At 35.6% G+C, this 26137-nt stretch overlaps 4 protein-coding genes and 1 pseudogene across 7 annotated transcripts; 1 reads left to right on the top strand and 4 right to left on the bottom strand.

The window, feature by feature from the left end:
- Window positions 1-5758: 5758 nt before the first annotated feature.
- LOC18026458 (F-box protein At4g22280) lies at window positions 5759-7637 on the bottom strand. Its single transcript, XM_006411464.2, has 3 exons — window positions 7582-7637; window positions 6277-7263; window positions 5759-6084 (listed from the first exon to the last, which is right to left on the bottom strand). The coding sequence occupies exons 2-3, from the start codon at window positions 7135-7137 to the stop codon at window positions 5884-5886; spliced, it is 1062 nt and encodes a 353-aa protein (XP_006411527.2). The 5' UTR covers window positions 7138-7263; window positions 7582-7637; the 3' UTR covers window positions 5759-5883.
- A 2558-nt stretch (window positions 7638-10195) lies between these two features.
- Window positions 10196-12301, bottom strand: LOC112081623 (annotated as a pseudogene).
- Window positions 12094-15456, bottom strand: LOC112081442 (transcription initiation factor IIF subunit alpha-like). Of its 3 annotated transcripts, none has more exons than XM_024147925.1 (7): window positions 14884-15456; window positions 14092-14166; window positions 13513-13528; window positions 13340-13456; window positions 12950-13239; window positions 12436-12716; window positions 12094-12355 (listed from the first exon to the last, which is right to left on the bottom strand). In XM_024147925.1, exons 4-7 carry the CDS (start codon window positions 13427-13429, stop codon window positions 12303-12305), a joined length of 714 nt encoding a protein of 237 aa, XP_024003693.1. In that variant the 5' UTR covers window positions 13430-13456; window positions 13513-13528; window positions 14092-14166; window positions 14884-15456; the 3' UTR covers window positions 12094-12302. The 3 variants fall into 3 exon arrangements, with proteins under 3 accessions (XP_024003693.1, XP_024003692.1, XP_024003690.1); XM_024147924.1 differs by having other exon boundaries at window positions 13340-13528; window positions 14884-14960; window positions 15037-15456; XM_024147922.1 differs by having other exon boundaries at window positions 13340-13528.
- A 937-nt stretch (window positions 15457-16393) lies between these two features.
- Window positions 16394-18058, bottom strand: LOC18026457 (F-box protein At4g22280). Its single transcript, XM_024147921.1, is given in 5 exon segments — window positions 16394-16786; window positions 16872-16946; window positions 16948-17019; window positions 17165-17336; window positions 17338-18058. Coding segments are annotated over 5 exon segments (1299 nt in total). The 5' UTR covers window positions 18018-18058; the 3' UTR covers window positions 16394-16486.
- A 3197-nt stretch (window positions 18059-21255) lies between these two features.
- Window positions 21256-25899, top strand: LOC18026456 (phosphoenolpyruvate carboxylase 2). 2 transcript variants are annotated; one of them, XM_006411461.2, is made up of 10 exons: window positions 21257-21856; window positions 22152-22543; window positions 22629-22713; window positions 22799-23021; window positions 23113-23216; window positions 23301-23385; window positions 23485-23639; window positions 23842-24840; window positions 24949-25335; window positions 25410-25899. In XM_006411461.2, exons 1-10 carry the CDS (start codon window positions 21713-21715, stop codon window positions 25704-25706), a joined length of 2871 nt encoding a protein of 956 aa, XP_006411524.1. In that variant the 5' UTR covers window positions 21257-21712; the 3' UTR covers window positions 25707-25899. The 2 variants fall into 2 exon arrangements, with proteins under 2 accessions (XP_024016817.1, XP_006411524.1); XM_024161049.1 differs by having other exon boundaries at window positions 21256-21856; window positions 23113-23385.
- Window positions 25900-26137: the final 238 nt, after the last annotated feature.

The raw sequence follows: 26137 nt of genomic DNA, 5'->3' as shown, positions 1-26137 counted from the left end.
CAGATTGAACCGATCTTTCAAAATCGGATAAAACAAGATCTGAAAAACTTACATTTTTTCCTGTAGTCATTTTGTTTATTGTAGAAATTCGAAGTTGCAATAATTTGGAAGTTAGAAAAACCTGAGATATACGTCATGTTGAGAAGAAGGAATGATCACCTATTCGGAAATCTCAAATTTCTGCGGCCCCACATTTTTTAATATAGTACTTCACAAGTGATATCATTATATCAACAAAAAGGGTGATATTAATATTATAAAGAAGACTCGTTTAAGAATGGAAATATCATGCATATTCAAAGCATAATTTGTTTGATCGCGAAACAATTTATCACTTATAAATCCGTAATTTGATTGTCCGTTTATGGCCATTTTGTAATCAAATTGCTTTGGCTAATCGTCATAAAAGCGATAATTGCTTCTGTATATTCGTTCCGTAGCATTTAAACACTACAAGAAAACATCTCATATTCCTATGAAAATTTTGACGAAATTTTTGGTAAGAAATTTTTATAACCAATTTTCTACGTAATTTTGACAAAAAGTAAAAGTGATAAGAAATTGGTAGGAATTTTCCTACCAAAAATTTTGTCGAAATTTCGTAGGATATTTCCTACCAATAACCTATTATGCGGTCAAAATTTGAAAGGAAAGTGATAGGATACAATTGACCATTATACTGGTAAGTATTTCGTAGGAAATTTCCTACCAATTTCTGACGAAATATTATGTGTAAGAAAATCGTAAGAATTTTGTAGGAACATTCCAACTTTGGTTTTGTCCCACATCGATGATCCGAGATAATTTGGATGATGAAACTGCTCTATAAATAAGATCTTCATCTCTCTTTTAAATAATTTGTTTCTATATGTATATATATATATATATATATTAATAATCGAATTAATAGTTAATTCATCTTTTAGTTTAAATTTAATTTCTGAAATTAATTTAATTTTTTAATTTATAAAATTAATTTTATTTTTTACAAAATCTCAAGTGGTAGGAAAATAATAGGAATATTTCGTAAAAAGATGGAAGTAATTTGGTAGGTATTTTCCTACGAATATCCTACCGCCAAAATTTTCCTACCAAAATTTTCGTAGGAAATTTCCTACGATTTTTCTACCTTTTAAAATTTCCGACGGTTTAGAACCTACAAAAATAGTTGGTAGGAAATTGATAGAAAAATCCGGTTTCCTACGATTTTCTGATGAAATATCTGGTAGTAATATGTGATGTTTTTTTGTAGTGAAATGATGGATTAATCACTATAAAGGATATATAAAATAGCAATCAATAGTCGACAAAAAATAGCAATGAAATAGATATTTTGGATTTAGCATTGGATATCCAAAGTGCTTGACTAATAATGAGGGTAACTATTATTTTTGATAAAGGATATTAGTTTGATAAATACATTGTCTCATGTTAGAAACCAGAATATGTATTGTGTAATTGGATGAAGAACGATGAAAAATTTAAAATTTTAGCAAAAGCTAAGAGAAAATCGAAAATTTAAGAAAAATATTATTTGTCTATGATTTTCTTTATAGACTTATGAATGCATAATATAAATCATTATATTCCTATTATCCTATATATAAGTTCCACAACTCCATTGTACTATTAGAATTAACAATATTAATTAGCTTCTTTCACAATTCACTAAGATTTTTTAGTCATTTTGACAACAACATATATATATATATATGTCGGCTCCCAAGTGTCATTTTTATTATGTAATCTCTAAACTTGGTTATACTATCCTTAATTAAATGATAAAACTAATATGTTGATGTCTAAACCATCAATTTGTAACAGGGCGGTTAAGAAGATTTACAATGAATAAACAGTTAAATAATGGTTATGATTGGTAGCAAATGGTTGAATAGTAAAAAATAATCGAGACTGGAATAGTATAACATAAAATCAATTCAAATATAAATAACATTTTCAAAAAAATAAATTTATTTTATTAATGAATTTTTTTTTTAAAGTACAAAAAAAAAAGTTACCGCCGGACGATTGCCAATTTGCCAAAACCGTACTGTTCTTTGGCAATCATCTTTTCTAATCACTTCTTCAATTCCTTTTTTGACTATTTAATTGGTAATTCTTAAAGCACTTCAATTCTGATTACGGTAGTTGAATATTACCAATCAAACCCTATATATTATATAGATGAATTTCGTTGGAATTGTTGGTCGAACCCCTTACGTAGTTGCAACGCTCGATAAGTGTTTCATTAAAGTCTTCAATTACATTTTTAAGGTATATATATAGTATGTAGTTAAACATATTTTCCAAGGTTTATATCATATGTGGTCAAAACAGTTCAATATTGTCCATCAAATGTATGTATTGTAGTTGGATGTAATTTAGTTAACTACCATGTGGTCTACTGCAGATGAAGAGAAGCGAGAAAGGACCAAAAGAGAACATGTGGTGTGTTATGAGAATTGTGTATACACAATTATTTCCCAACCTGTCAAATAAGACTGTTTAGAATATAATATTTTAATATTGTTTTTCAGTGTTTACTAAGTTGTCTATATATACTTAGGTTTGATTCATTTGAATATGGGTGGCATTCTTAAAGCTCACGAGCCCACACTCTTAATATAATGCATTCGTTGTCTATTGCTATCTAGACCTGAATAGAGCTGAATAGTATTTGTTATATTAATATAAGAAGCGATGTACAGAGGCTTATATATACACGCCTAAAGGATCTAAGATTCTAAGATAGATAAAAATCTTAAAATAACAACAATTAGAGAATCTAAGACAACATCATATCTGCAACACAACTATATAACTCGAGATATTAAAAAATATATATATGTAAGCTTAAAAACAATGAGGTTAAGGTTTGAAACAAAAAATGAGGTTATAGTAAAATCGGTTGTGTGGTTACTACTAATTCCGAAGAAATCGTCCAGTGTAACTGTGTAAGGAACATATATTATATGCTTCCAAAGAGAAGACAAACGCATGATTTAACGTGGTAATGTTTTTGTCTAGTTTCTACGTTTTATAATTAAATAATGTTTTTGAATATACAATTTTTAGGTCTAACATATATTTGTTCTTCAGAATAAATCTAATTAAATGCTTTTGCACCCGAGATTTTTCTGGTTGATTTAATTAAAGCCATGATCGATATCTTGTTAAATCGTTGTATCTTAATAATTTACTCAATTACGCATGTAAATGAGTCGATTCTAATCTTTTAAGTTTTCAAGGAAGCATTCTAACACTTCAGGAATAAACAACAGTAACAATTTAGTGGAAAGCTTGTTCTCAACAAACATTATATTCTACACTTTTACCAAAAACAACAATAACTATTCAATATATCTTACTTTCTTAACTAGGCTTAGTATAGTATATTATATAACTATATGGGGTGTGTCATGTGTGCGCGCAGTGTAACATACTAGAAATGGGTCAACGATGCAAGACATATTTCCCTTTATATTGTGGATCTAAATTAGGATATAAAAAGTAGAAGTAAAGATCTACTGTGCGTCATTGCGTCTATAGTAGTTATAAATATACATAGATTGGTAAATGTTTAAAGATTCTATTAACTCGTTCCAATATCTGTAAGAAATTAAGTGGCATCGACATTAATTGTCTGACGTTTTCTAGATCACTTTTAAATTGAAAATTTTGTTTGTCATATAGTGACAGTGTACGGTTCTTTTAAAGTTTGCTTTAAACGTATTTCGTCTTTTTCTTACACCTTGTTAGAATTAAGAATCTTTATACAATGCCACTCTTTCCATTTGTACGGTATGTTTTTAGCGTTGGAGTATTCTTAAAATGAAGATGCTTTTCAGTAATTAATATCTTGTAACTCACATAAGATTAGTCTGGTGGGAACTACCATATCGATATTGCACATCGAAAATTAAAATCTTGAAAAACGAAATTAACAATCGGACCCTGGGCACTCCCATGTTCCAACGTATCTCAAAATTCACATATAAAGTGATTAACCATGTTCTAGTCAGTTGTCTCGAGTTTTTTCTTGGATCAATATATAGGACAACCTATCTTACTATATATGTGGAACACCACTTGGTTTGGAAAAGTTACTTTAAAACCTGCAAAACAAAAGGAACCCTAAAAATAGATGATATACATCTAAAATCATGTTTCTTAGCAACAAAAAAAATAAAATAAATATAAAATCATGTTCAAAGAAGAAACAATGGGCAAGAAACATCTTCACGCATGAGTTGCCAAAAATGTCACGGTCTCAAAGGCACACCTTTGCATTCGTCCCCTTGCCCCCACAAATCTTTTCTCTGCTTCTCTTTTTGTTGATAGTGATTCACCTGTCTTCCCACCCACCCCCATTTTTTTCATTATTTTTTCTTTCCCTTTTTGTCAATTCATCACTTTAACCGGAATCTATTTCGGCTTTAGATTCGGTTAAAAGTTTTGGACCGGTTTGATGTACTATACATTCACATGATATCAGGTGTTAAATTAGTTTGTGCTCCGATTATTGGAGTTAGGGATCGTATGGATGCGTGAAAAAGTTTATAAAACTAAGTGGAAGACAGTGACTAAAGAAAAACAAACAGTTTAGTAGATTACATCAGTAATTTGAAACCAAAATAATAAATGATTGTACTTCAACCGATTATAATATATTAATCGGTCACTATATATATACTATAAAGGAGGGGTTGTGGTACTGTAATTTGAAACCAAATTAACAAATGATTGTACTTTAGATGATTTAATAATATGTATCGGTCACAATATATATATATATATATATATAGAGGAGGGATTGTGGTACTGTAATTTGCAACCAAATTAACAAATGATTGTACTTTAAATTATTTAATAATATTTATCGGTCACTATATACAGTATATACATTTGAGGAGGGATTGCTAACGTAAAAACGAATAAAGGCCTAACTTACATTCTTTATTCGAGTATATTTATCGGCAAGTCTGACAAAAATTAGGGTAACGTACTCATTCTACAATTTGTAAGGTAAATTAAGATAATATAGATTTTGGATAAAATTTCATAAGGTCATATTACTCCTTATACGAGCCCGATACGGCTCAACACATTACGGATCCAAACCAGTCTTATTCATTCCGATCCGACCTATCTACTGTACCCAATCAGTTTGGTATTGGTCTGTGATTGCGTGAATCTAGGTGGGCTAATCGGACATATGGCCGGGCCTGTCTCACTCAGCCCATATGAAATATAATCATTTCTAAGTTTCAGAATAGCGTTAGATCTACTGTGAATTTCTCCATCCTTTGGGAGATCAGATTATCTTCTACTTTATCACAAATAGTTTCCATCGTTACGTGTGATTCTAGCTTGCTGAGATTTAATACGTTGACATGTGCACCAATGTAGACTAGAGATAAGACTCCAAAAACATGTTTTGCTGAAAAATTCTTAATTATGACTTTCGAATAATCTTGCTATCTTTTGTCACTTGAGCTAATGATTGTTGACTACTTGGATTATTTGTTTTGTTTGTATAATATTCTTTGAAATACATAATATTGAAAAGCTTTTAGGATACATATCATGATGCTTCTTTCATGATTCACAGCTACAAAGTCAGTTTTTCTATTGTATTCATTGTAGCCAAATGGATGCTGCGAACAAGCAGTTTGGTAATGCCGACTCTACAGAGAGGTACACACAATTGACTACAAAAGAAAATGATATTTGTCATATAATTGAAAAAGTAACAGCATAACAACCTTAAATATTCAACTCTAACAGCATACCAACCTTTAACATTCAACTCTAACAGCATAACAACCTTAAATATTCAAATCTAGGAGGTAAGAAGGTTTGTTTTTTTGTTCATCCATTAACTTAGAGTTTTATAAAAAAAAGCCTTTTCCGTGGTCTTGCTTGCTCACAGAACCTGATCTTGATATTGCACTTGGACGATCTAGGAATCTTGAGCAGATCTTTGGTGATCCGAGACTTTTTCTTGTCGTTTGTTGCGTACGCAAGAACTTTGACGAGCTCAAGAGACGATAGTTTCTCTACGAACTGCTTCATCTGCTTTAACTATATACTTATAGATATATTAAAGAGAAGCTTGGTTTGCAGCTCGACGAAGATACTATGGCAGGAACAAATTTGTAATAACTTAATGTCTTTATTTGTAAAGAAAACAGTTTTTTGAAATATAATTTTAACATATTTTCAAAAAAAAAAGAGAGAAATTAGGAAACGAGAGAGAGAGCATTCTTTATTTACCTCCCAAGTACGAACAGATGATATCTCCAAAACCTCAACATTCCTTAACCCCTTGATGAGATTTGTTGGATTGCTAGACATTAGCCTAACATGGAGACCAAGCTTAGCTTCAACAAGGGACTCGAGATTCACAACTGGAACCGCTCTTGGTACTACATCAGAGTATTCCAAGTAGACAAGACTAGGAGTGTCGAAAGATATTTCCCAATTATCAAAAGCATCACGAACCTCGATAGTGAGCTTCTTAAGTGTCCAAGAGGACACGATGCAGCAAAAATTTCCACTCTGCCATCTCGCACTACGAATGGTTAGTTCCTCAAGCAAAGGGCAACCAGAGACAAGCTTTTCCAAAACACAATAACCACTATTATAGAAATACACCGCATGAAGACAGAGAGTCTTGAGTGATGGAAGAAAAACATCATCACCAGGAATCATAGCCTCGAATCCTTTTGCTAGTTTCAGCTCAACCAATGTCTTGCAAGTGAAGATCTCGAGTGGCACCAAAACCACATCATCAGCGATTACGTCTATATACAGATTCTGGACACCGTGTTTCAAAACGTCAATCATCCAGCGTGTGACATGACCCGTGTCGTCTTTAATACTCTTTCGACATTTTATCGAGATCCTCCTCTTTCTTGGGAGATCGCCTGAGGACGACGACACAGCCAACACTCTATCCACAAAATCTATGAAATCTTCTCCTCCATGATCATCATCTAAATCAAGGTTTGGTGTCAAGACAAACAGATTACGCCATCGCTTTGAGAGGACAGATGTTAAAGCAGCTTCTGTTGTCGGAAGGAAAGATAGAATGTGGCAAATAGTATCATCTCCTAGTCCGTTGTTCATATCCATCCTTTTTTTTTTTTGCCAAAACCTAAACAACTCGAAAAGAACCCTAATGATCCTTTTCGGATACGAATAATATTTTCAACGACTAGATCTTCACAATCAACCACAAAAGTATGTAAAACCCACCCACTGCAAAATCAGATAAAAAAAAAATCTGCATCAAGCCGAAGAAATATAGATTTCATCAATTTGGATAGACCCACCATGAAAAAAATAAAATCAATGGAATGTAAGCAAATGCAGAATCTAAATTTAAAACATTATGCTTTACACAGCAACCAACAAATTCTCGCCGAGGCCCATAAATCAATTCATACTATCAAAACTTTTGAGCGCGTGTAGAACACATTCGCAGCAGGCAAATGTTCGATAATTAATCCGCTGGATTTGGCATCAATCCGATGGACTTGGGATCCTAAGAAACAAAGATTGGAGAAGAAAACTAACCAGAGGAAAGCGACGGAGGCAAGGAGACAGCGTCAAACCTTCTCTCCCACTCTCTCGACCAATCCACGTATATGCCCAAGTTTATTGACAGAAGAAAATAATAAGGAACATGGGCCTTTGGGCCGAAAAGGAAGAGGAAGTAAACCGGGAGACAGAGTTTGGTTAATTAAGAAAAAGACTCTAAAAGCATAAGCATAATTATTTTAGAGATCCATTTGAGTTTCTTAAGCTATATTTTATTATTATTTTGGGTTTAGAAACTGTGATTAGAAATGGTGTGTGTGTCAATGACTCAATGTTCTTGCTCTGTTTCTTTACTTCTTTAGTCGTGAGTGTTTGTTCATGCATCGTTAAAGATTCGAATGATATATTGTTCCAGCATATGTACATGTAACATGTTTGGTATTATTGTTAGTTGTGAAAACTGTAAAACACACGTCTTACATAGATACAAACTTTTTTTGATTTTTATATCATCCGAGTAAATAATAACGATTAAGAAGTAAACTTATAAAACCATCTTCAACAGGGGGTTATTAGAGAGTTGTTAGGGAGTTGTAAACCCATTTTAGCATTAAAAATAAAGATTAAAGCTAATAAAACACAATAACCGTTGCTTGATGAAGAGTTTTAACAACTCTTTATCAACTCTATACGTGTCATTTTCTTGTTGGTGGAGACAATAAGAATTTTTTTTTTTGTTTTTCACTCTGAAAATTCTCAAACCCGACCATTTCTCTCTCAAACGACGAAGTCAAAAAATTTTGCTCTCTCTTTTATGAAGAAATCGAAACCCTAAGTTCATCTCAAAATCTCACCCGATTTTCGATAAGCCTTTTTTTTTACTTGCATGTCGATTCAAACGGATTGAGGGTGCGAAAATCTCTCTCACCGAAGCTCTTCTCACCGGAAATCTCTCTCAAACCAACACTCAGATAAGTTTCTCGACTCTCTTCAAATTTTGTAGATTAATCGGTTAATTATGCTTGCTGAATCGATTTTCTTGTGGAACGCCTTCGAATTTGTTGCTGATTAGTTAGGGTTGATGAATGAATCGATGAGGTGAACTCTCTAAAAATTCAGCTGATGCATGATTAATTCCACTTGTTGAATCGATTAGTGGTAGCGATGTGAAGCTTGGAATTGCCTCGACGGTACGTATTCTTCTTGTTCGTTGGGTATCTCTGTTTTTAATTTCTTGTCTTGGCTCAAAGAATGAGCATTTGACAAAAGATTATCCTTTGTGTAAAGCAGGTAAAGATGCGTTAGTCAAAGCCAAAACAGGTCGCTGCAGAAGGCAAGGCTCTGCTCAAAACCATGAAGGAATCGGTGTTCAGACTCTGATTGGAGGTACCCGCTTCAAACTTGATCAGCAACTCTTTAGATCATCATGGACCCATCAAGTTTTGTTCTTCATATTAACTTGTTGGTTTTATATTGCAGAATCTATTTGTTGCTGCTGCTAGGCCTGTTCACGAGGTAGCAGGACTAATTGGAGGTAAATAATTTGTCTTATGAATCCTGTATAGAGCATGTTGACTAGATTTGGTTTCAATGCTTTGTAGTGTTAGGGTAATGATGATAGATATGGTTTCAATGCTTTGTAGTGTTAGGGTAATGATGATAGATATGGTTTCAATGCTAAAGAATTGGTTTATGATGATAGATATTGATTCATGTTATTGCTGATATTGGTGTATGAAAGAATGGTTAATGATGTGTGATCAATGCTGCTCGATTAGGTGACTCTTAAATGTGATTTTGACTGCTAACCACACTAACTTAAGTTTCTCTAAAAGCTTTCACCTTAACATAACTAAAAGCTTTCACCTTAACATAACTAAAAGCTTTCACCTTATCATAACTAAAAGCTTTCACCTTAAAAAATAAAGAAGTAGCTACTAACCTTTCAGCTTTAAAGAATAAGACATAAATTTTATAGGTGAACTCTTTCCTTCTCATTTAAACCCCATCGAGCATTTACCTTTCTCTTTGTTTCTCTTTGTTTCTCTTTGTTTCTATTTATATCTCCTTTCTCTTTGTTCTCTTTATTTCTCCTTTGTCTTTGTTCTCTTTGTATGAGACTGATTGGGCTTCAAATATGACAAATTTGATGGGCATAAGAAATAACGTTCGTGATCAAAATACGCATTACCGATTGACAAATGATTTAGTTGAACATATATAGAACAAATTTGGTTGAAATTATAATTTTAACTAATTTTTTTCCAATTTATGTATTGTCTTTGTGTTTTTTTTTCTTTTTTATGTTAAACATTGTAATTCTATTTTTATTAATGTATTTCTGTAATGTATGTTGTAATTTATGTATGTAATGTATGTTTGTAATATAAATCAATGAAATAATTTTTAATTATAACATTTTAACATTTTAGATTATTACAATTTTTTTTTTAACAACCCCTAAATGAAGAACCTCCCATTGGATCCTTAAAAACATAAAACCTCTTCCATATATATATATATAGGTATATGTATCTCAAACTAATAATTAAAAAACAATCAAGAGCTCCAATGGGTCTCAACCATTGGAGATGCTCTAACAACACTTATTTCGTACGTAGCATAAAAAAGAGAGAGAGAGAGAGGTACATTAAGGGCTCAAGAGAGGGTCTTCTTCTTTGATAAGCACAAAGACGCTTCCACCGTCTCCTCTCGAGATCCTAATGTTTTTGTCCAAATAAGTCTTGACTCGTGAGTAACCACGATTATGCGTTGTCCCCTGGCAAAAGAGAATTTCAATGGTGGTTGGCTCGACATGGTTCTAGTCACAGACGAGGCTGTGTCTTGTACCGAGGTAAGCAACCCTCTGATCGGGTTAAGATCAATCTTTTGACCAAGAACCTCAACATAACCTGTGATCTCAATCGAATCTGTAAGCTGAGAAGTCTCGATTACGCTTTACTCGAGCTTAGTCTACAAGAAACCAAACCCAAAATGTTTGATTGTATCGTTTCAGCGTGTTAACTATCAAATATTGGTTGATGGATGGTGAAACTAACTGGATGCGTTGAGAGCTTTGGATTTCAAATTTTGGCATTTGTGCTAAATGAGGTTGTAGCTAAAGGAACAACTAAATGGACTGAATTATGAACTGTGAAGTTGTCTGAACCAATGGTTTTGTTAGATCTCATCCACTTTTACTAACAGGATCTCTCGTGAAAGCAACAATGGGAACAAACCGATGAACACTGTATATATGTAGCTGCAAAAGAATCTCAACCAAATCAAGAGCATTTAATTTACCATTTGTGGTTACATAACAAGAAGATGAATTCATTCACATTTATGATTAATCAGAAAAAATTAACTACTACAAAAATTTATACTAATAAATTTTGCTCGAAAGTTAATCAAATTGTTAAGTGTTTGTAACTACATTTAGAATTTGAAGCGTGTAAAAAATAGCGTCACACACTTTTAACTTTGTGTACATTATTAAGTTGAGAAAAAAGAAAAAAAAAAAGATGAGGTCACTAATAATGTAGTCAACAAGCGATTAAGCAAAAATGGAAAAGAACCAATAGAAAACTATATAGCCCAATAGATGAACAGAAAAATATCAACAATTATGGATAGAAAAATGGATTGTATATCGTGAATTACTGGACTTTGAATATTTATTTATTTTAGAATTTTATCATAAAAGATATTGTGTAAAAAGTTATTTTATCTGTTTTTTGTTTTTTTGGGTCAAACAGTTAGTTTCTTTGTTATCAATGTGAAATAAGCACCATGCAAATGGCATGATCAATGTAAAAGGCTAGGAACTTCCGCAGTATACTACTTTCTGACTGTTTCTGATCATCGTCCACTGCCAACGATTTTGGTCTTCGAACGGTCGAGATCTGTTAGCAGGCAATAAAATATCTTGACACCGTCTGCGTTCGCTGGCGATCCGCGATTGAGAGGAACATACAAAAAATATACGTTTAATAATGGGCTTAAACAGATTAAATGGGCCTTTATATTTGCATCTTTAAAGAGCAAAAGAAACGTACAAAAGTGTAAAATGAATTTGGTGTCTAGCGGCCTCTCCTCACAGTAATCACGTGGATCGAGAACTTTCAGCCGTCCGATTCGTTTCATAATATGTCGAGGATCTCGATGATCGGACGGTTGCAAAGAGGACACGCGCCTGGGTTCAGCCACAGCTCTCTAGAAACACACTGCCAAAAACAAAAAAAAGTAACGAATGTCCACATTGGATGAACGCCGCGCCTTTCTTTCTTCCCATACACACTCAGCACACCGAATCATAACACGTTAACGTAACCATCGACGCCGTTAGTATCTCCGTCTCTCCTCCGTTATCAGCGGGCCGTCTCGTCCAGCTACCTCATCACGACATCTCGTCGGCGTCCTCCGCCTCCGTCGGATCTCGCCGGTAAAATATATCCGCCTCTAAGGCCGTCGCGAGATTCATACCCAAACCCGATCCAAAATTTAACCCTAAACTAGTTCGAGTTAATTTCATCGAAATGATACGAAATTGATTTGACCTGTTTTTCCTTTTTTTATTTAGTAATTCTAAACGAGTCTGAGTTAAAATTCAAACAAATTCAAACAAACAGATAAAGGAAAAAGCTGTCCACACCATGGATTATTGAATGTCCAGAAAAAGAAAAAAAAAAGAAACACGAAGGTGACCATGGATTCACCGATTACTACTGAATACTTCATCTTCTTCGTTACTCATTTCAGTCTTCTTCATCATCATTGGAAGCCTCTCTCTCGGCGTCAAAACCGTCTCCTAATAAAAACATACAAATCAGTTGCTCGCCAAAGCTGTTCTCAGTTCTTTCGAGATAGAGTTAAAAGAGACTTGCTTACCCATAGGCGACTCGTCTTCACCGCCGATGCCGGAACTTGTTCCCTCGCCGATGCCGGAACTTGTTCCCTCGCCGATGCCGGAACTTGTTCCCTCGCCGATGCCGGAACTTGTTCCCTCGTTTCTGGTGAAGCGGATCCTATTGGCTTCTCTCTCCGCAGCATACTTCTCCTTGGCAATCCTCATCATGTCTCGTGCACTAACTGGAACCGGAGCATCTTCGCTGCTCTGATTTCCCACGATGGTCCCGGCGCTAGGAGGAGTCTTTTTGGTCATCTCAAACCTACAAAATAGTTCAAATAAACAAATGTAAACAGTTCATAAAGGATATCTATCTGACCTGATCTAATCACATAATATGGCAGATTAACAAAACAAATCCCCCAATCTAAAACGGTACTATATCAAATCACCTAATATAACAGATTTGTAGCTAGCAGTTCCAAGAAATCACATCACCTAATCGGATAGTCTTATTCATAATCACCAGATTCAAACAAAAAAAAGAACACATACCAAGAATCGCAAGGGACGGCCAGATAATTGGGGCTGTTTTCTTCTGGAATCAACACATAAGAACCCCTACTAACAGCACCAGCAAGATCTGGGAATACAATCCGAGAAGCTTCGTACTCCTGATTTATGCCTTCATGCTTCATAACCGGCGGACCTCCTTTCTTATCGTCGGTAAAAGTACACAATGTTCCAGGCGCAGAATCTAGAGCCTTGGCATCAGGTGGGAACGAGGCGAAAAAGCGCCCCGCCCTCTCATTCTCCTCTTCAGACGTGGGCTTGATATAAAATTCCTAACACATATTAGAGAAACAGTTTCTCATCAGATCTGATGAACGAAGTACTAAGAGATTAGATTCCTGGGAAAAAAAAACAAAAACAAAAAAGCAAAACCTGAATCAATCGACTGAAAACGGTTTTGCACTCGTCGCAGGTCTCCTTTTCAACCACCATAGTTCTCCCACAGTCCATACACAAGGTCATGTGTTTACATGGATTCTGGTAGAGCACCTTCTCCCACAGTCCATACACAAGGTCATGTGTTTACATGGATTCTGGTAGAGCACCTTCGTGGTCGATGCACTACGCACACACGCGGAAGAGATCGCCGCCATTTTTAGGGTTTCGATTTGGTAAAAAAAAAAAAGGGAAGGAAAATGCTACGTATGGAATATGACGCTATATAGGGGGTCTGTAAGAGTGTTTCCAGAAACTTCCACAGAAATAGAAAATAATAAAGTATAGGGAGTAGCGCATGATATCTTGCGCAACAAAAATAAAATATCTGGTGTGGTGTGGGTCCTGCAGGGCCCAATATATTGGGCTGCTCTTAGTCTTGTCTAGAGATAATAAAAATAGTTGAACCAAAGCTAATATAAATAAATACCCGACTGGATACGATAATTTTAATTTTCAAGTTTTGGGAACAAGTATATCCGAATACTTTTTTGAACGTGATTGAAGTATTTTTGGTTGATTGTGATTTATTGAAATGAACATATCTGATTTGTTTTCTTTATTTATCAAATTTTCCATATTTTCTGATTTTATTCAGGTATTAAACACACTTTCACATCCAAACCATATATCTAACAAAATATTGAATCTTAAAATAAAATTAAAAAAAAAAATTACTTGAACCGAACCTGATTCGAAGATACGAACGCCCACAGCTAATTTATGTCTGAAACATGTTAATCCTACTCTTCATTTATTCCTCCCTAATTAAGAACATATAATACCCACATGAGATTAAATAATCAAAAAAAAAACATTGTATTAAATAAGTTAAAATATCCCATCATAATTTTGTGGTTTGATCGAGAGAGCAGTTTTTAGCCATGTTTGCAGAAGGTGATTAGAGATACTAATATGTGAAGGTTCTAGCTATACTATGATTTTCTGTAAAAAATGTATTCCAGCACTACTAAACCAAAACACACAACCATGCAATAAGAGGATTCATTACACCACTCCTTGGCACTTTTAAACCAAACACTTTTCTTCGCGTTAATCTTTTTTCCTTTTCATTCATTCTCAAACAATCAAGGAATCCCGGTTATTAACCCTTCTTCATTTTTTTAACTATATAGGTCATCTAGGTGTTTTTTCAGCACAGCACACAAGTACCTTTTTAAAAAGACAACACAAATCCCGAGTAATAATATAACCCGGATCAATACCTAAGAACAAACGAATATTCACTCCTATTATTTTATGTATATATACACTTTTATATTATATATGTATATATATATAGAACTTTGTTCGCTACCCCCAACCAAACATCAAAACCCAATTTGATAATATAATCACACATACACACGTAGACCATGCGTATCTAATATCTACACTTATATATACGAACCGTATTAACCATAAACGAGACATACGACATAACCATAAACGGAGACAAGAAATTGTCCTCGGACCCTCACCTTGTCTTAGATCGAAGATGGAATGACACGGAAATGTGAGAGAAGATCAGATCGGTATGGCTCACGCGCGATGACAACTACACGAACACACGGAGTTAGGGCTTAGGAATAGATCACTTGCTGCGCAAGAAATTAAAAAGGAGAACACTTAACCTTCACGATTTGCACTCGTCTCGGTGGATCTAGGTATTCGGAATTGAAGGCTAGTCCTCCAGTGACTTTCGGCCCATAGTGGCGCAGATCGGTGATCGGTGGTGACGACATGCTGTGGTGATGATGCGATCTCCTCAACTCCTCGTAACTTTTCTTCCTCAAATCCTCGTATCTTTTCTTCCTCACAGGTGCAACGAAAACAACAACGGAGGCTCTAACTCCAGCGTCGATGGCTCCTTCGATGGCGAACTGCGCAAGGTAGAGACGAACCGAGGCGGCGGTGATGCGCGATTCGCACGGAGAAGAACGACGATGAGAATAAGGAGAAGAAGAAGAGGGAGGAGCGATGGCGGCAAGGAGATAGCGTCTCTCCCACTCTCTCGACCAACCCACTTGCGGCTAGGTTTAGGTTTAGATGAAGATGGAGGTATATATGCACCTTTTGTGTGTATATATATGCCCAAGTTTATTGACAGAAGAAAATAATAAGGAACATGGGCCTTTGGGCCGAAAAGGAAGAGGAAGTAAACCGGGAGACAGAGTTTGGTTATCTCGAATTAAGTTTTCAGAACAAGACTCTAATAATTGGTAAGGAGGTTTCATAAAAGCAATTTCATATATTAATGTCTCTCATGAATACTAGTATAATTAATAAATCTTTTGATGCTACCTCTGACGATAATGAAATTGCAGAACATAAAAACATGTGGTTCGAGTTCCTCTAGAAGATATGATTAAATCATGCAGAATAATATTTGCGTACGTACGAATCTTCTTTGCCATACGGATATACACCTCATATAGTCATGATACAAACTTAATATTGGTCTATTTCTCTTGTTTTTTTTCGTCCAACTCCTTCTTGGTTAATTTTATAAAACTTTCGTCCGGCTCTTGAAGAAATAAAAAGGTTCAATCCAAAACTTGCATTGCCCTTTCACATTTTTCAAAGCTCAAATAAGCTTTAATAATATCGTTTGATGCATGTTTACTTGATTATGCAATATACATATACATTGTACACCTCTTAACAGCAAAAACCTATAATCTTCAATATTTATGTAATACATAGGTTATCAAAAAATATATATATATATATATGTATATATATAGTATATGAAAAATATTATTAAAATTTAAAGTTTATGATGTCTTGGAACTGAAATAGAAAAGAGAATAAGCTGGAGAAAAAATGACAAAGTTTTAGGATAACATATCATGATGCTTCTTTTATGATTCACAGCTACAAAGTCAGTTTTTCTATTGTATTCTTTGTAGCCAAATGGATGCTGCGAACTAGCAGTTTGGGAAGGCCGAGTATGCAGAGAGTTACACACAATTGAGCACAAAAGAAAAATATATTTGTCATATAATTGATAAAGTAACCGCATAACAACCTTAAATATTCGAGGTAATAACAAGGTTTGTTTTTTTTTGTTCATCCATTAACTTAGACTTTTCTAAAAAGCCTTTTCCGTGGTCTTGCTTGCTCACAGAACCTGATCTTGATATTGCACTTGGACGATCTAGGAATCTTGAGCAGATCTTTGGTGATCCGAGACTTTTTCTTGTCGTTTGTTGCGTACGCAAGAACTTTGACGAGCTCAAGAGACGATAGTTTCTCTACGAACTGCTTCATTTGCTCTAGCTCTCCAGTTTCTCCTCCATACTCAGTTATCTTCAGTACTTTCACGGGACATGACGATCCATAATCATATTCTCGTTCATATCTATCAACGAGCAATGTACCCTGAAAACTCAAGAGCAAAGGTTAGAAGAGGTTTGAGTTTTTCGTCCAATAGAATACACTTCCGGGGTTTTCTTGTTATAATTACCTTGATGACAAGTGTCTGTAGATTTGGAGATTTTCCTACAAAGATCGGCAGAAACTCCCAATTAATCGTCGTCGGCGAAATCAATTGTAATGGTTAAACGAGACAGGTTGATGAACACTGGGATTGCTTCACGGGAAATACAGAATACCTGAAACAAAAGATATATATCTTTCCTCTTCATCATGCATGATTCCTTTTCAATATTTAACTTGCATTTGCATGTAAAAATTAAATATATATCTTACAGAGAAATATTAGAAAAAGAGAGAAGAGATCATTCTTTATTTAATTACCTCCCAAGTACGAACCAATGATATCTCCAAAACCTCAACATTACTTAACCCCTTGATGAGATTTGTTGGATTGCTAGACATTGGCATATAATGGAGATCAAGCTTAGCTTCAACAAGGGACTCGAGATTCACAACTGGAATCGCTCTTGGAACTAAATCAGAGTATTCCAAGACTAGGAGTGTCGAAAGAAATGTCCCAATTATCAAAAGCATCACCATGCTCCATAGTAAGCTTCTTAAGTGTCGAAGAGGACACGATGCGGCAAAATTTACCATTCTGCCATCTCGCACTACGAATGGTTAGTTCCTCAAGCAAAGGGCAACCAGAGACAAGCTTTTCCAAAACACAATAACCACTATTATAGAAATACACCGCATGAAGACAGAGAGTCTTGAGTGATGGAAGAAAAACATCATCACCAGGAATCATAGCCTCGAATCCTTTTGCTAGTTTCAGCTCAACCAATGTCTTGCAAGTGAAGATCTCGAGTGGCACCAAAACCACATCATCAGCGATTACGTCTATATACAGATTCTGGACACCGTGTTTCAAAACGTCAATCATCCAGCGTGTGACATGACCCGTGTCGTCTTTAATACTCTTTCGACATTTTATCGAGATCCTCCTCTTTCTTGGGAGATCGCCTGAGGACGACGACACAGCCAACACTCTATCCACAAAATCTATGAAATCTTCTCCTCCATGATCATCATCTAAATCAAGGTTTGGTGTCAAGACAAACAGATTACGCCATCGCTTTGAGAGGACAGATGTTAAAGCAGCTTCTGTTGTCGGAAGGAAAGATAGAATGTGGCAAATAGTATCATCTCCTAGTCCGTTGTTCATATCCATCCTTTTTTTTTTTTGCCAAAACCTAAACAACTCGAAAAGAACCCTAATTGCGGCAAGGAGACAGCGTCAAACCTTCTCTCCCACTCTCTCGACCAATCCACTTGCGGCTAGGTTAAAATTAGATGAAGAACAATGAACTAGGGTTCTATTTTTTTATTTTATTTTAGTTGTATGGCATGTCGTTAGAAATATGATTTTATTTTATTTTATTTTAGTTGTATGGCATGTCGTTAGAAATATGATTGTATCTAAATGTAAATATGTTGATGTTTAGATTTAGGACTATAATTTTGTTCTCTACGTATTTCTTGAAAGATCTAAAAAAAAAGTCTTTATCAAGTTATTAGATTTAGTTGGTTTAGGTCCAAAGTAACCTGATTTCCCTTTTTATTAATAAAAAAAGTTCACCATCTCTAAAAAAGTAAAACCAATAATATTTGTAAATTTGTTGAAATATATGATCTCTAGGAAGCTTCGTACTAAAGACCTCTACGTCTGTCTCTTTCTCTCTCTATCTCTCTCGTTAACTTGGACCACTAGATCGAAATCACGTTTTGGAACACGGCATATTGTATCTAATCTATCTCCGCGAAAATTTAGATTCTTTCACAATCTACGGATCATGATAGCTTTGACCTTTTGAGCTTGTCATAGGACGTTTTTATTTGGTCGGTACAATCCTAATCTCTATAAAATATCACTTTAGTTACATTTGTTTTTTTCCCTGTCATTATGCATATGTGATATGTGAATGTTATTTCATCATCCTATATAGCATATGCTGTACAACGATACACTGGTTCACTAAATGCTAACTCGTGTGCGTTAATTACTACCATAATGTACTATTGTCTGAGTATATGAATATTTGCGTATATATATAGAATGTTATGGTTAGTCGTAAGATATTAATTTGAACTGCAGTTTTTAACATATAAATACACGGCATTTTTAGTGTGCACGTAGACGTAGGTTTATGTTTGGATACATTAATATCCAAAGAATATCCGTAGAACAGTTAGCATATATTCCCACCACTATCTCCTCCAATTTCATTTTCAGATATGAAGTTATATATGCTTTTATTCAAAGTAGAGCAATTTCATAGATATAATGGCACTGATGCTACCGCTGGCGATAATGAAATTGCAGAACATAAAACATGTGGTTCGAGTTCGTCTAGAAGATGTGATTGAATCATGCAGAATAATTGCGTACGTACGAATCTTCTTTGCCATACGGATACTGCTGTTTGTTTTTCTCTCCGTTTAAAAAGTATAGCACTCATTACATATACAATGTGTGTCTTAGAAAAGGACAAACTATATCGATGTGAGTTGGTAAAGTTTTAAGTGGATAGTAGAATAGTAAAATATAGAACTAATGATAGAAATTTTATTAGCTATATATACAGCTCATATATATTGATGATATAAATTTAATATTGGTCTATTTGTTTCTTTCGTCCAACTCCTTTTTGGTTTTATAAAACTTTCGTCCGGCTCTTGAAGAAATTAAAAGGTTATATCCAAACCTTGCATTGCCCTTTCACATTTTCTAAAGCTCAAATAACCTTTAATAATATCGTTTGATGCATGTTTACTTGATTATACAATATACATATACATTGTACACCTCATGAAAACAAGAACATATAATTTTCAATATTTATGTAATGCATAAGTTTAAAAAATATAGTATATAAAATATTATTAGAATAAAGTTTATTATGTCTTGGAACTGAAATAGAAAATAAATAATCTCGAGAAAAATGACGGATTTTATATTCTAAAACTTGTTCATATATATTTCTATATATATCTTGCGTACTATTTAATTCTTATTTCAAAACATTTTTTTTCTTAAGGGTTAATTGGTGAAATGGCCAAAGTGGCACGATTTACAAGCTACCACCATAAGCTAGGTCGACGTCCAAATTTTAATTATAGATTGACAAAACTGCTCATGACCACCAATTTTAGGACTAGCAGAATTTCACATAAAATAGTTGAATTCGATGATAGATTCTACAACTCAAAATAATTCTAATCCATTTACCACATATAATTCAATTTTACAATTAATTTATTTCGTTTGAGTGATTTCTGAATTAATCGTAATATATGTTTCAACAGATTTAGAATGATGATGTCGGATTAAATAAATAGTTTCATTTGCAATTTATTTAGGGAATATGATTCCATTTGTCTTGGGATTTATAATGTGATACGATAAGGTGTTGATAAATTTAATTGATACGATAAGGTCTTTATATGATTCTATTTCCAACCGTCAGAATCTTTGGTTGGCAATTTGTTCTTAGATTCGAGAATCAAATAAAGAAAATAAAGAAAACGAATTTAAATACTGGTTGCAAACCATATGATAAGACCGTAATAGGCATGGTTCATTTAAGTCAAAGGTCAAAAAAAGCTGAATTATATTTCTGGCTCCTTCCACGATTATTGGGGGTTTTTCTTTTTTTTCACCAAATACTTTTGTTTTCTAAAACATATCTCTGGCTACTTCTTTTCACCTTGTGTCTTTACTGTGAAACCCTTTTTAGACAAAATCTCATAGTACTTGCTTTGATAACTCAAAAGAAAAATGTTTTCTCCCCTAGGCCCTAGTTAAACTGTTTTCATTTTATGTTTGGAATTACTTATATCTTACAAGAATAAGTTAAAGAAGAAGAGAAACTACATTACCTTTCCTTATAAACACGAAGCAAATCAGCATATCCTTGGGCATATTCCACATCTGCCCGTAATCAGTTAAACTCTTTCATATTTTCTTAGATGCTTTGTACAAAAGCATAAAATAAAAAAATAAAACAAATAGTTATATTAAAGAAGCCAAAAGAAGAAAGAAAAAAAAAAAGCAAAATCACCAGGACCGTACACATGCAGTTTGGTCCCGTTTCTAATTTCGTATGACATTGTACGATATTCAATAATTCATTTTTAAAGATAATGAAAAGTTTGCTAATGTTTTAATAACGCACAAAACAGTAGAATATTATTTACTCTTTTATTTTTGTCCCATAACCTGGTTGCTAAAAAATTATATTCTCATATTATTATTATTATTTTTGTCAAAACTGTAACGTCTGCTTTTAGTCGATTCGTAATCTCATAGAGTAAAACTAAAAAGGATTCCACAAGATTTTTATTATTTAATTGAAGAGAGTTTTCGGCTATAAATAAGCTACAACTACTTATCGAATGGACTAGCTTTTCGCTACTGAGATTTTTCTAATTAAACTCTTTAAAAAAAACAAAAATCTATCAAACTTTTGTCACCCGTCTCTTCTCTTTCCATCGTCTTCCTCGTGAACGAACGAAACTTCTCGATCCTCTTTTTTCTTTTTTTCACCTGTTTTTGGGTTTCACGAGATACTTCCACTCTACTACGCCACTCTTTTTTTTTTCCCCATTTGTTTTTTTTTTGTTTTAATTTCCCCATTTTCCGTAATTAATCTAAAGGTGAATCTTTTTGTTTGACGTGTTTCACTTCCAGCTTTATCGGATTCTATCTCCTTGATTTTCGCCGATTGTGTCAATCTGGAAATTTCTGGGGACTAAAGGGGTTTTTATTCGATTTGGGATTAGATTTTTAAAGGTGGGGAGTGTGTGAGAGAGAGAGAGAGAGAGAGAAAGAGAACCATCAACCATGGCTACGGAAATTTGAAGAAGATGGCTTCCATTGATGCTCAGCTCAGGCTTATTGCTCCTGGGAAGGTTTCTGAAGACGACAAGCTTGTTGAGTACGATGCTCTGTTGTTGGATCGATTTCTCGATATTCTTCAGGATCTGCATGGCGAAGAAGTCAGAGAATTCGTATGTTTCCTCATTCTCACTGTTTCTTAGTTGTTATCTGAAATGAAATGAGTTTGTGTTAAAAATCTGAACTTTTGATGGCCATCAGTAAATCATGATGTGGGTTTGTTGCTTCTGCTTAAATTATCGTAAAAGTTCCAACCTTTTTATGTGAAATCGGACAGATCAGAGCACACTGTGCATCAGCAAGTCACTGTTTTGCTAATTCTGGCTTTATGAGTTTTTTTTTTGTACTTGGCCATTGCTTCAATGACTCTCATTGAGTTTGTATAATTTGTTTTTGTTTTGTCTAAAGGTTCAAGAATGCTACGAGGTTGCTGCTGATTACGACGGAAACCGCAACACGGAGAAGCTAGAGGAGCTTGGAAATATGCTGACGAGTTTGGATCCAGGAGATTCAATTGTAGTTACGAAATCATTCTCCAACATGCTTAGCTTGGCTAATCTGGCTGAGGAAGTCCAGATTGCGTACAGGCGCAGGATTAAGAAACTTAAGAAAGGCGATTTCGCTGATGAGGCCTCTGCAACGACGGAATCCGACATTGAAGAGACTCTCAAGAGGCTTTTGCAGCTTAACAAGACCCCTGAAGAGGTCTTTGATGCTCTTAAGAATCAAACTGTTGATTTGGTCTTAACCGCTCATCCGACTCAATCTGTTCGTCGGTCTTTGCTCCAAAAGTTTGGAAGGTTTGTAACTCTTTTCCCGACTCCTGCCATTTTGATTCCTTGCGGCTTTGTTTTACTGATGTGTTTTTGTTTCGATGTTTTTTAGGATTCGTGATTGTTTGACACAGTTATATGCAAAAGACATTACTCCTGATGATAAACAAGAACTAGATGAAGCTCTGCAACGAGAGGTATACGCAACTAAAGAACTCAATGAAGCTTTTTTTTTTTTGCTTGAGTTTCTACTAAAACTTTGTTTTTTGTTGCATGCACCAGATTCAAGCTGCTTTTCGCACGGATGAAATCCGAAGAACTCCTCCTACACCGCAAGATGAGATGAGAGCGGGTATGAGCTACTTCCATGAGACAATCTGGAAAGGAGTTCCGAAATTCTTGAGACGTGTTGACACGGCTTTGAAGAACATTGGAATCAACGAGCGTGTTCCTTACAATGCGCCTCTTATTCAGTTCTCTTCTTGGATGGGTGGAGACCGTGATGGTACACTCTTTTTTTTTTCTTGACTCTCTTTGAAGTTTGAACCATTAAAGCATGAACTTGTTCTAATTATTGGAAACGTATCTGACTCCAGGAAACCCGCGAGTAACTCCTGAAGTTACAAGAGATGTATGCTTATTAGCAAGAATGATGGCTGCTAATCTCTACTTCTCCCAGATAGAAGATCTTATGTTTGAGGTAACTAAAAGTTTAAACCTCATCATAGCTTGTTGGTTTCTTTGGATTGTTAATGTTAGACCATTGATCTTGAATTGTTTGCAGATGTCAATGTGGCGTTGCAATGAGGAACTTCGTGTTCGTGCAGAACGTCAAAGGTGTGCGAAAAGGGATGCGAAACACTATATAGGTGTGTGTTACCTTTAGTCTTGTTTCAGATTTGTCCAAGCTCTTTAACTGGTTTGTTGTATTATGTTTGATGTATGATCTGGTTTTTGGTTGGCTGTAGAATTTTGGAAACAAATTCCTTCGAATGAGCCATACCGAGCTATTCTCGGAGATGTGAGGGACAAACTGTACAACACACGTGAGCGTGCACGTCAGTTATTGTCGAGCGGAGTTTCAGACATTCCTGAAGACGCGGTGTTCACAAGTGTGGACCAGGTGTGTTTTCTTGCTGTTTGCAGATCAACTAGAGGTGTTCCATATCATCTGAAACTGAATCAGAAAAATCAATCCAAGAACAGAAACTGAATCCAAAATAAAACTTGAATTCCTTTGTATGATTCCTAAGATCAACGTTGTTTCTTGTCTAATTGGCTTCTCTAATTATCTAACCTTTGCTTGTTTCTGTGTCTTTCCACAGTTTTTGGAGCCACTTGAGCTTTGTTACAGGTCGCTCTGTGATTGCGGTGACAGACCTATAGCCGATGGAAGCCTGCTCGATTTCTTGCGCCAAGTGTCGACATTTGGGCTTGCACTTGTCAAACTTGACATCCGTCAAGAATCTGAGAGACACACCGATGTCTTGGACGCGATCACGCAGCACTTAGGCATTGGATCATACAAAGACTGGTCAGAGGATAAAAAACAGGAGTGGCTCTTATCTGAGCTAAGCGGAAAACGCCCTCTCTTTGGACCGGATCTTCCCAAAACTGAAGAAATCGCAGATGTTTTGGACACTTTCAAAGTCATCTCAGAGCTTCCTTACGACAGTTTCGGTGCTTACATAATCTCAATGGCCACTGCTCCATCAGATGTTCTCGCCGTTGAGCTCTTGCAACGCGAATGCGGGATCACTCGTCCTCTGAGAGTTGTCCCTTTGTTTGAGAAGCTAGCTGATCTAGAAAATGCCCCCGCTTCAGTTGCTCGTCTCTTCTCCATAGAATGGTACAGAAACAGGATCAACGGCAAGCAAGAAGTCATGATCGGTTATTCCGACTCAGGCAAAGATGCTGGCCGTTTATCCGCGGCTTGGCAGTTATACAAGACTCAAGAAGAGCTCGTGAAGGTTGCTAAAGAATTTGGAGTGAAGCTCACAATGTTTCACGGGAGAGGTGGGACTGTAGGGAGAGGAGGTGGACCGACCCATCTTGCAATCTTGTCTCAGCCTCCGGATACCATTCACGGGCAACTGAGAGTGACGGTTCAAGGAGAAGTCATCGAACAGTCTTTTGGAGAAGAGCACTTGTGCTTTAGGACTCTTCAGCGTTTCACGGCTGCTACACTGGAGCACGGAATGCATCCACCGGTTTCCCCTAAACCAGAGTGGCGCGTCCTCATGGATGAAATGGCTGTTATTGCCACCGAAGAGTACCGTTCTGTTGTCTTCAAGGAGCCTCGTTTTGTTGAGTACTTCCGTCTGGTAAGTTCTTAACCAAACTCACCCTTCCCTTTACCAATCTGTAGCTTAAAAAAAAAACAAAACTTTGTATCCGAAACTTCGAAATTTTGTGTTTTGTGTGTCCTATAGGCGACACCGGAGCTTGAATATGGAAGGATGAACATAGGAAGCCGACCATCAAAGCGAAAACCGAGTGGAGGAATTGAATCTCTACGTGCAATACCGTGGATCTTTGCGTGGACTCAGACGAGGTTTCACTTGCCAGTGTGGCTAGGCTTTGGAGCTGCATTCAAGCGCGTGATACAGAAAGATGGGAAGAATCTCAACATGCTCAAAGAGATGTACAACCAGTGGCCTTTCTTCCGTGTCACAATCGATCTTGTTGAAATGGTTTTCGCCAAAGGAGACCCCGGAATCGCTGCTCTCTATGACCGTCTCCTCGTCTCTGAAGAACTCCAACCTTTTGGTGAACAACTTCGTGTTAACTACCAAGAGACCAGACGCCTCCTCCTACAGGTATAAAGTAAAAGATTTTGGTTCGTTTCTTTTTTTGCGCAAAACGGTAACTAACCCTCTCTTTCACTTCCTAGGTTGCGGGACACAAAGACATTTTAGAAGGAGACCCATACTTGAGGCAAAGGCTGCAGCTACGTGACCCATACATAACGACATTGAACGTGTGCCAAGCCTACACGCTCAAGCAGATACGTGACCCGAGCTTCCACGTCAAAGTCAGGCCTCACCTGTCTAAGGACTACATGGAGTCTAGTAAACCAGCGGCTGAGCTTGTTAAGCTGAATCCGAAGAGCGAGTACGCTCCCGGACTTGAAGACACCGTTATCCTCACCATGAAGGGTATTGCCGCCGGTATGCAGAATACCGGTTAAGGCTCTCTTTTTTAATTATCATTTTCACTGTCTTTTGTATCATTCTCTATATCTCTATGATGCTATATGTATTATTCTATGATTGTGATAATAATCTCTCTAAATCCTCCGTATAAATATTTTCTTGTTATTCTATTGTTAATGTTATTATTATTTGCCAAGAATAAAGTAAAGAGCTCAATGACTAAATTAATATAATAGATATTCAGCTTGGTTTCTTTCCCTATTGACATGTTCCAAAGAACATCTTGGTTGTTTCATCATCCTATAGCGTATATCAAACAACATATTTCCAATTTTGAGATTGAAATAACCCTTGTTAATTCATTTTATAAAGTTCAAACTACACTCGTCTCCATCATATGCTTAAGCAAGTTGCAATACATGTAAAAAAAAGTCAGCCGCTTCTGCTTGAATCGGAGAAGAGAAGC

This window comes from Eutrema salsugineum, unplaced genomic scaffold (assembly GCF_000478725.1).
Source record: "Eutrema salsugineum unplaced genomic scaffold, Eutsalg1_0 scaffold_10, whole genome shotgun sequence".
NCBI lineage: Eukaryota > Viridiplantae > Streptophyta > Magnoliopsida > Brassicales > Brassicaceae > Eutrema > Eutrema salsugineum.
The sequence above is the reverse complement of the archived record's forward strand: the minus strand, read 5'-3'. Positions and strand labels throughout refer to the sequence as shown.

Excerpts from the sequence above, each read along its gene's own strand:
- LOC112081442 (XM_024147922.1), bottom strand. The coding sequence starts at position 13,429 with ATGACCTTGTGTATGGACTGTGGGAGAACTATGGTGGTTGAAAAGGAG. Across the intron at positions 13,240-13,339 it reads TTTTCAGTCGATTGATTCAG|GAATTTTATATCAAGCCCAC; the intron begins GTTTTGCTTTTT and ends AATATGTGTTAG. Across the intron at positions 12,356-12,435 it reads TGAAGACGAGTCGCCTATGG|GAGACGGTTTTGACGCCGAG; the intron begins GTAAGCAAGTCT and ends TGTTTTTATTAG.
- LOC18026456 (XM_024161049.1), top strand. The coding sequence starts at position 21,713 with ATGGCTTCCATTGATGCTCAGCTCAGGCTTATTGCTCCTGGGAAGGTT. Across the intron at positions 23,386-23,484 it reads GGATGCGAAACACTATATAG|AATTTTGGAAACAAATTCCT; the intron begins GTGTGTGTTACC and ends GGTTGGCTGTAG. Across the intron at positions 23,640-23,841 it reads TGTTCACAAGTGTGGACCAG|TTTTTGGAGCCACTTGAGCT; the intron begins GTGTGTTTTCTT and ends GTCTTTCCACAG.
- LOC18026458 (XM_006411464.2), bottom strand. The coding sequence starts at position 7,137 with ATGGATATGAACAACGGACTAGGAGATGATACTATTTGCCACATTCTA. Across the intron at positions 6,085-6,276 it reads CATCTGTTCGTACTTGGGAG|TTAAAGCAGATGAAGCAGTT; the intron begins GTAAATAAAGAA and ends ATAAGTATATAG.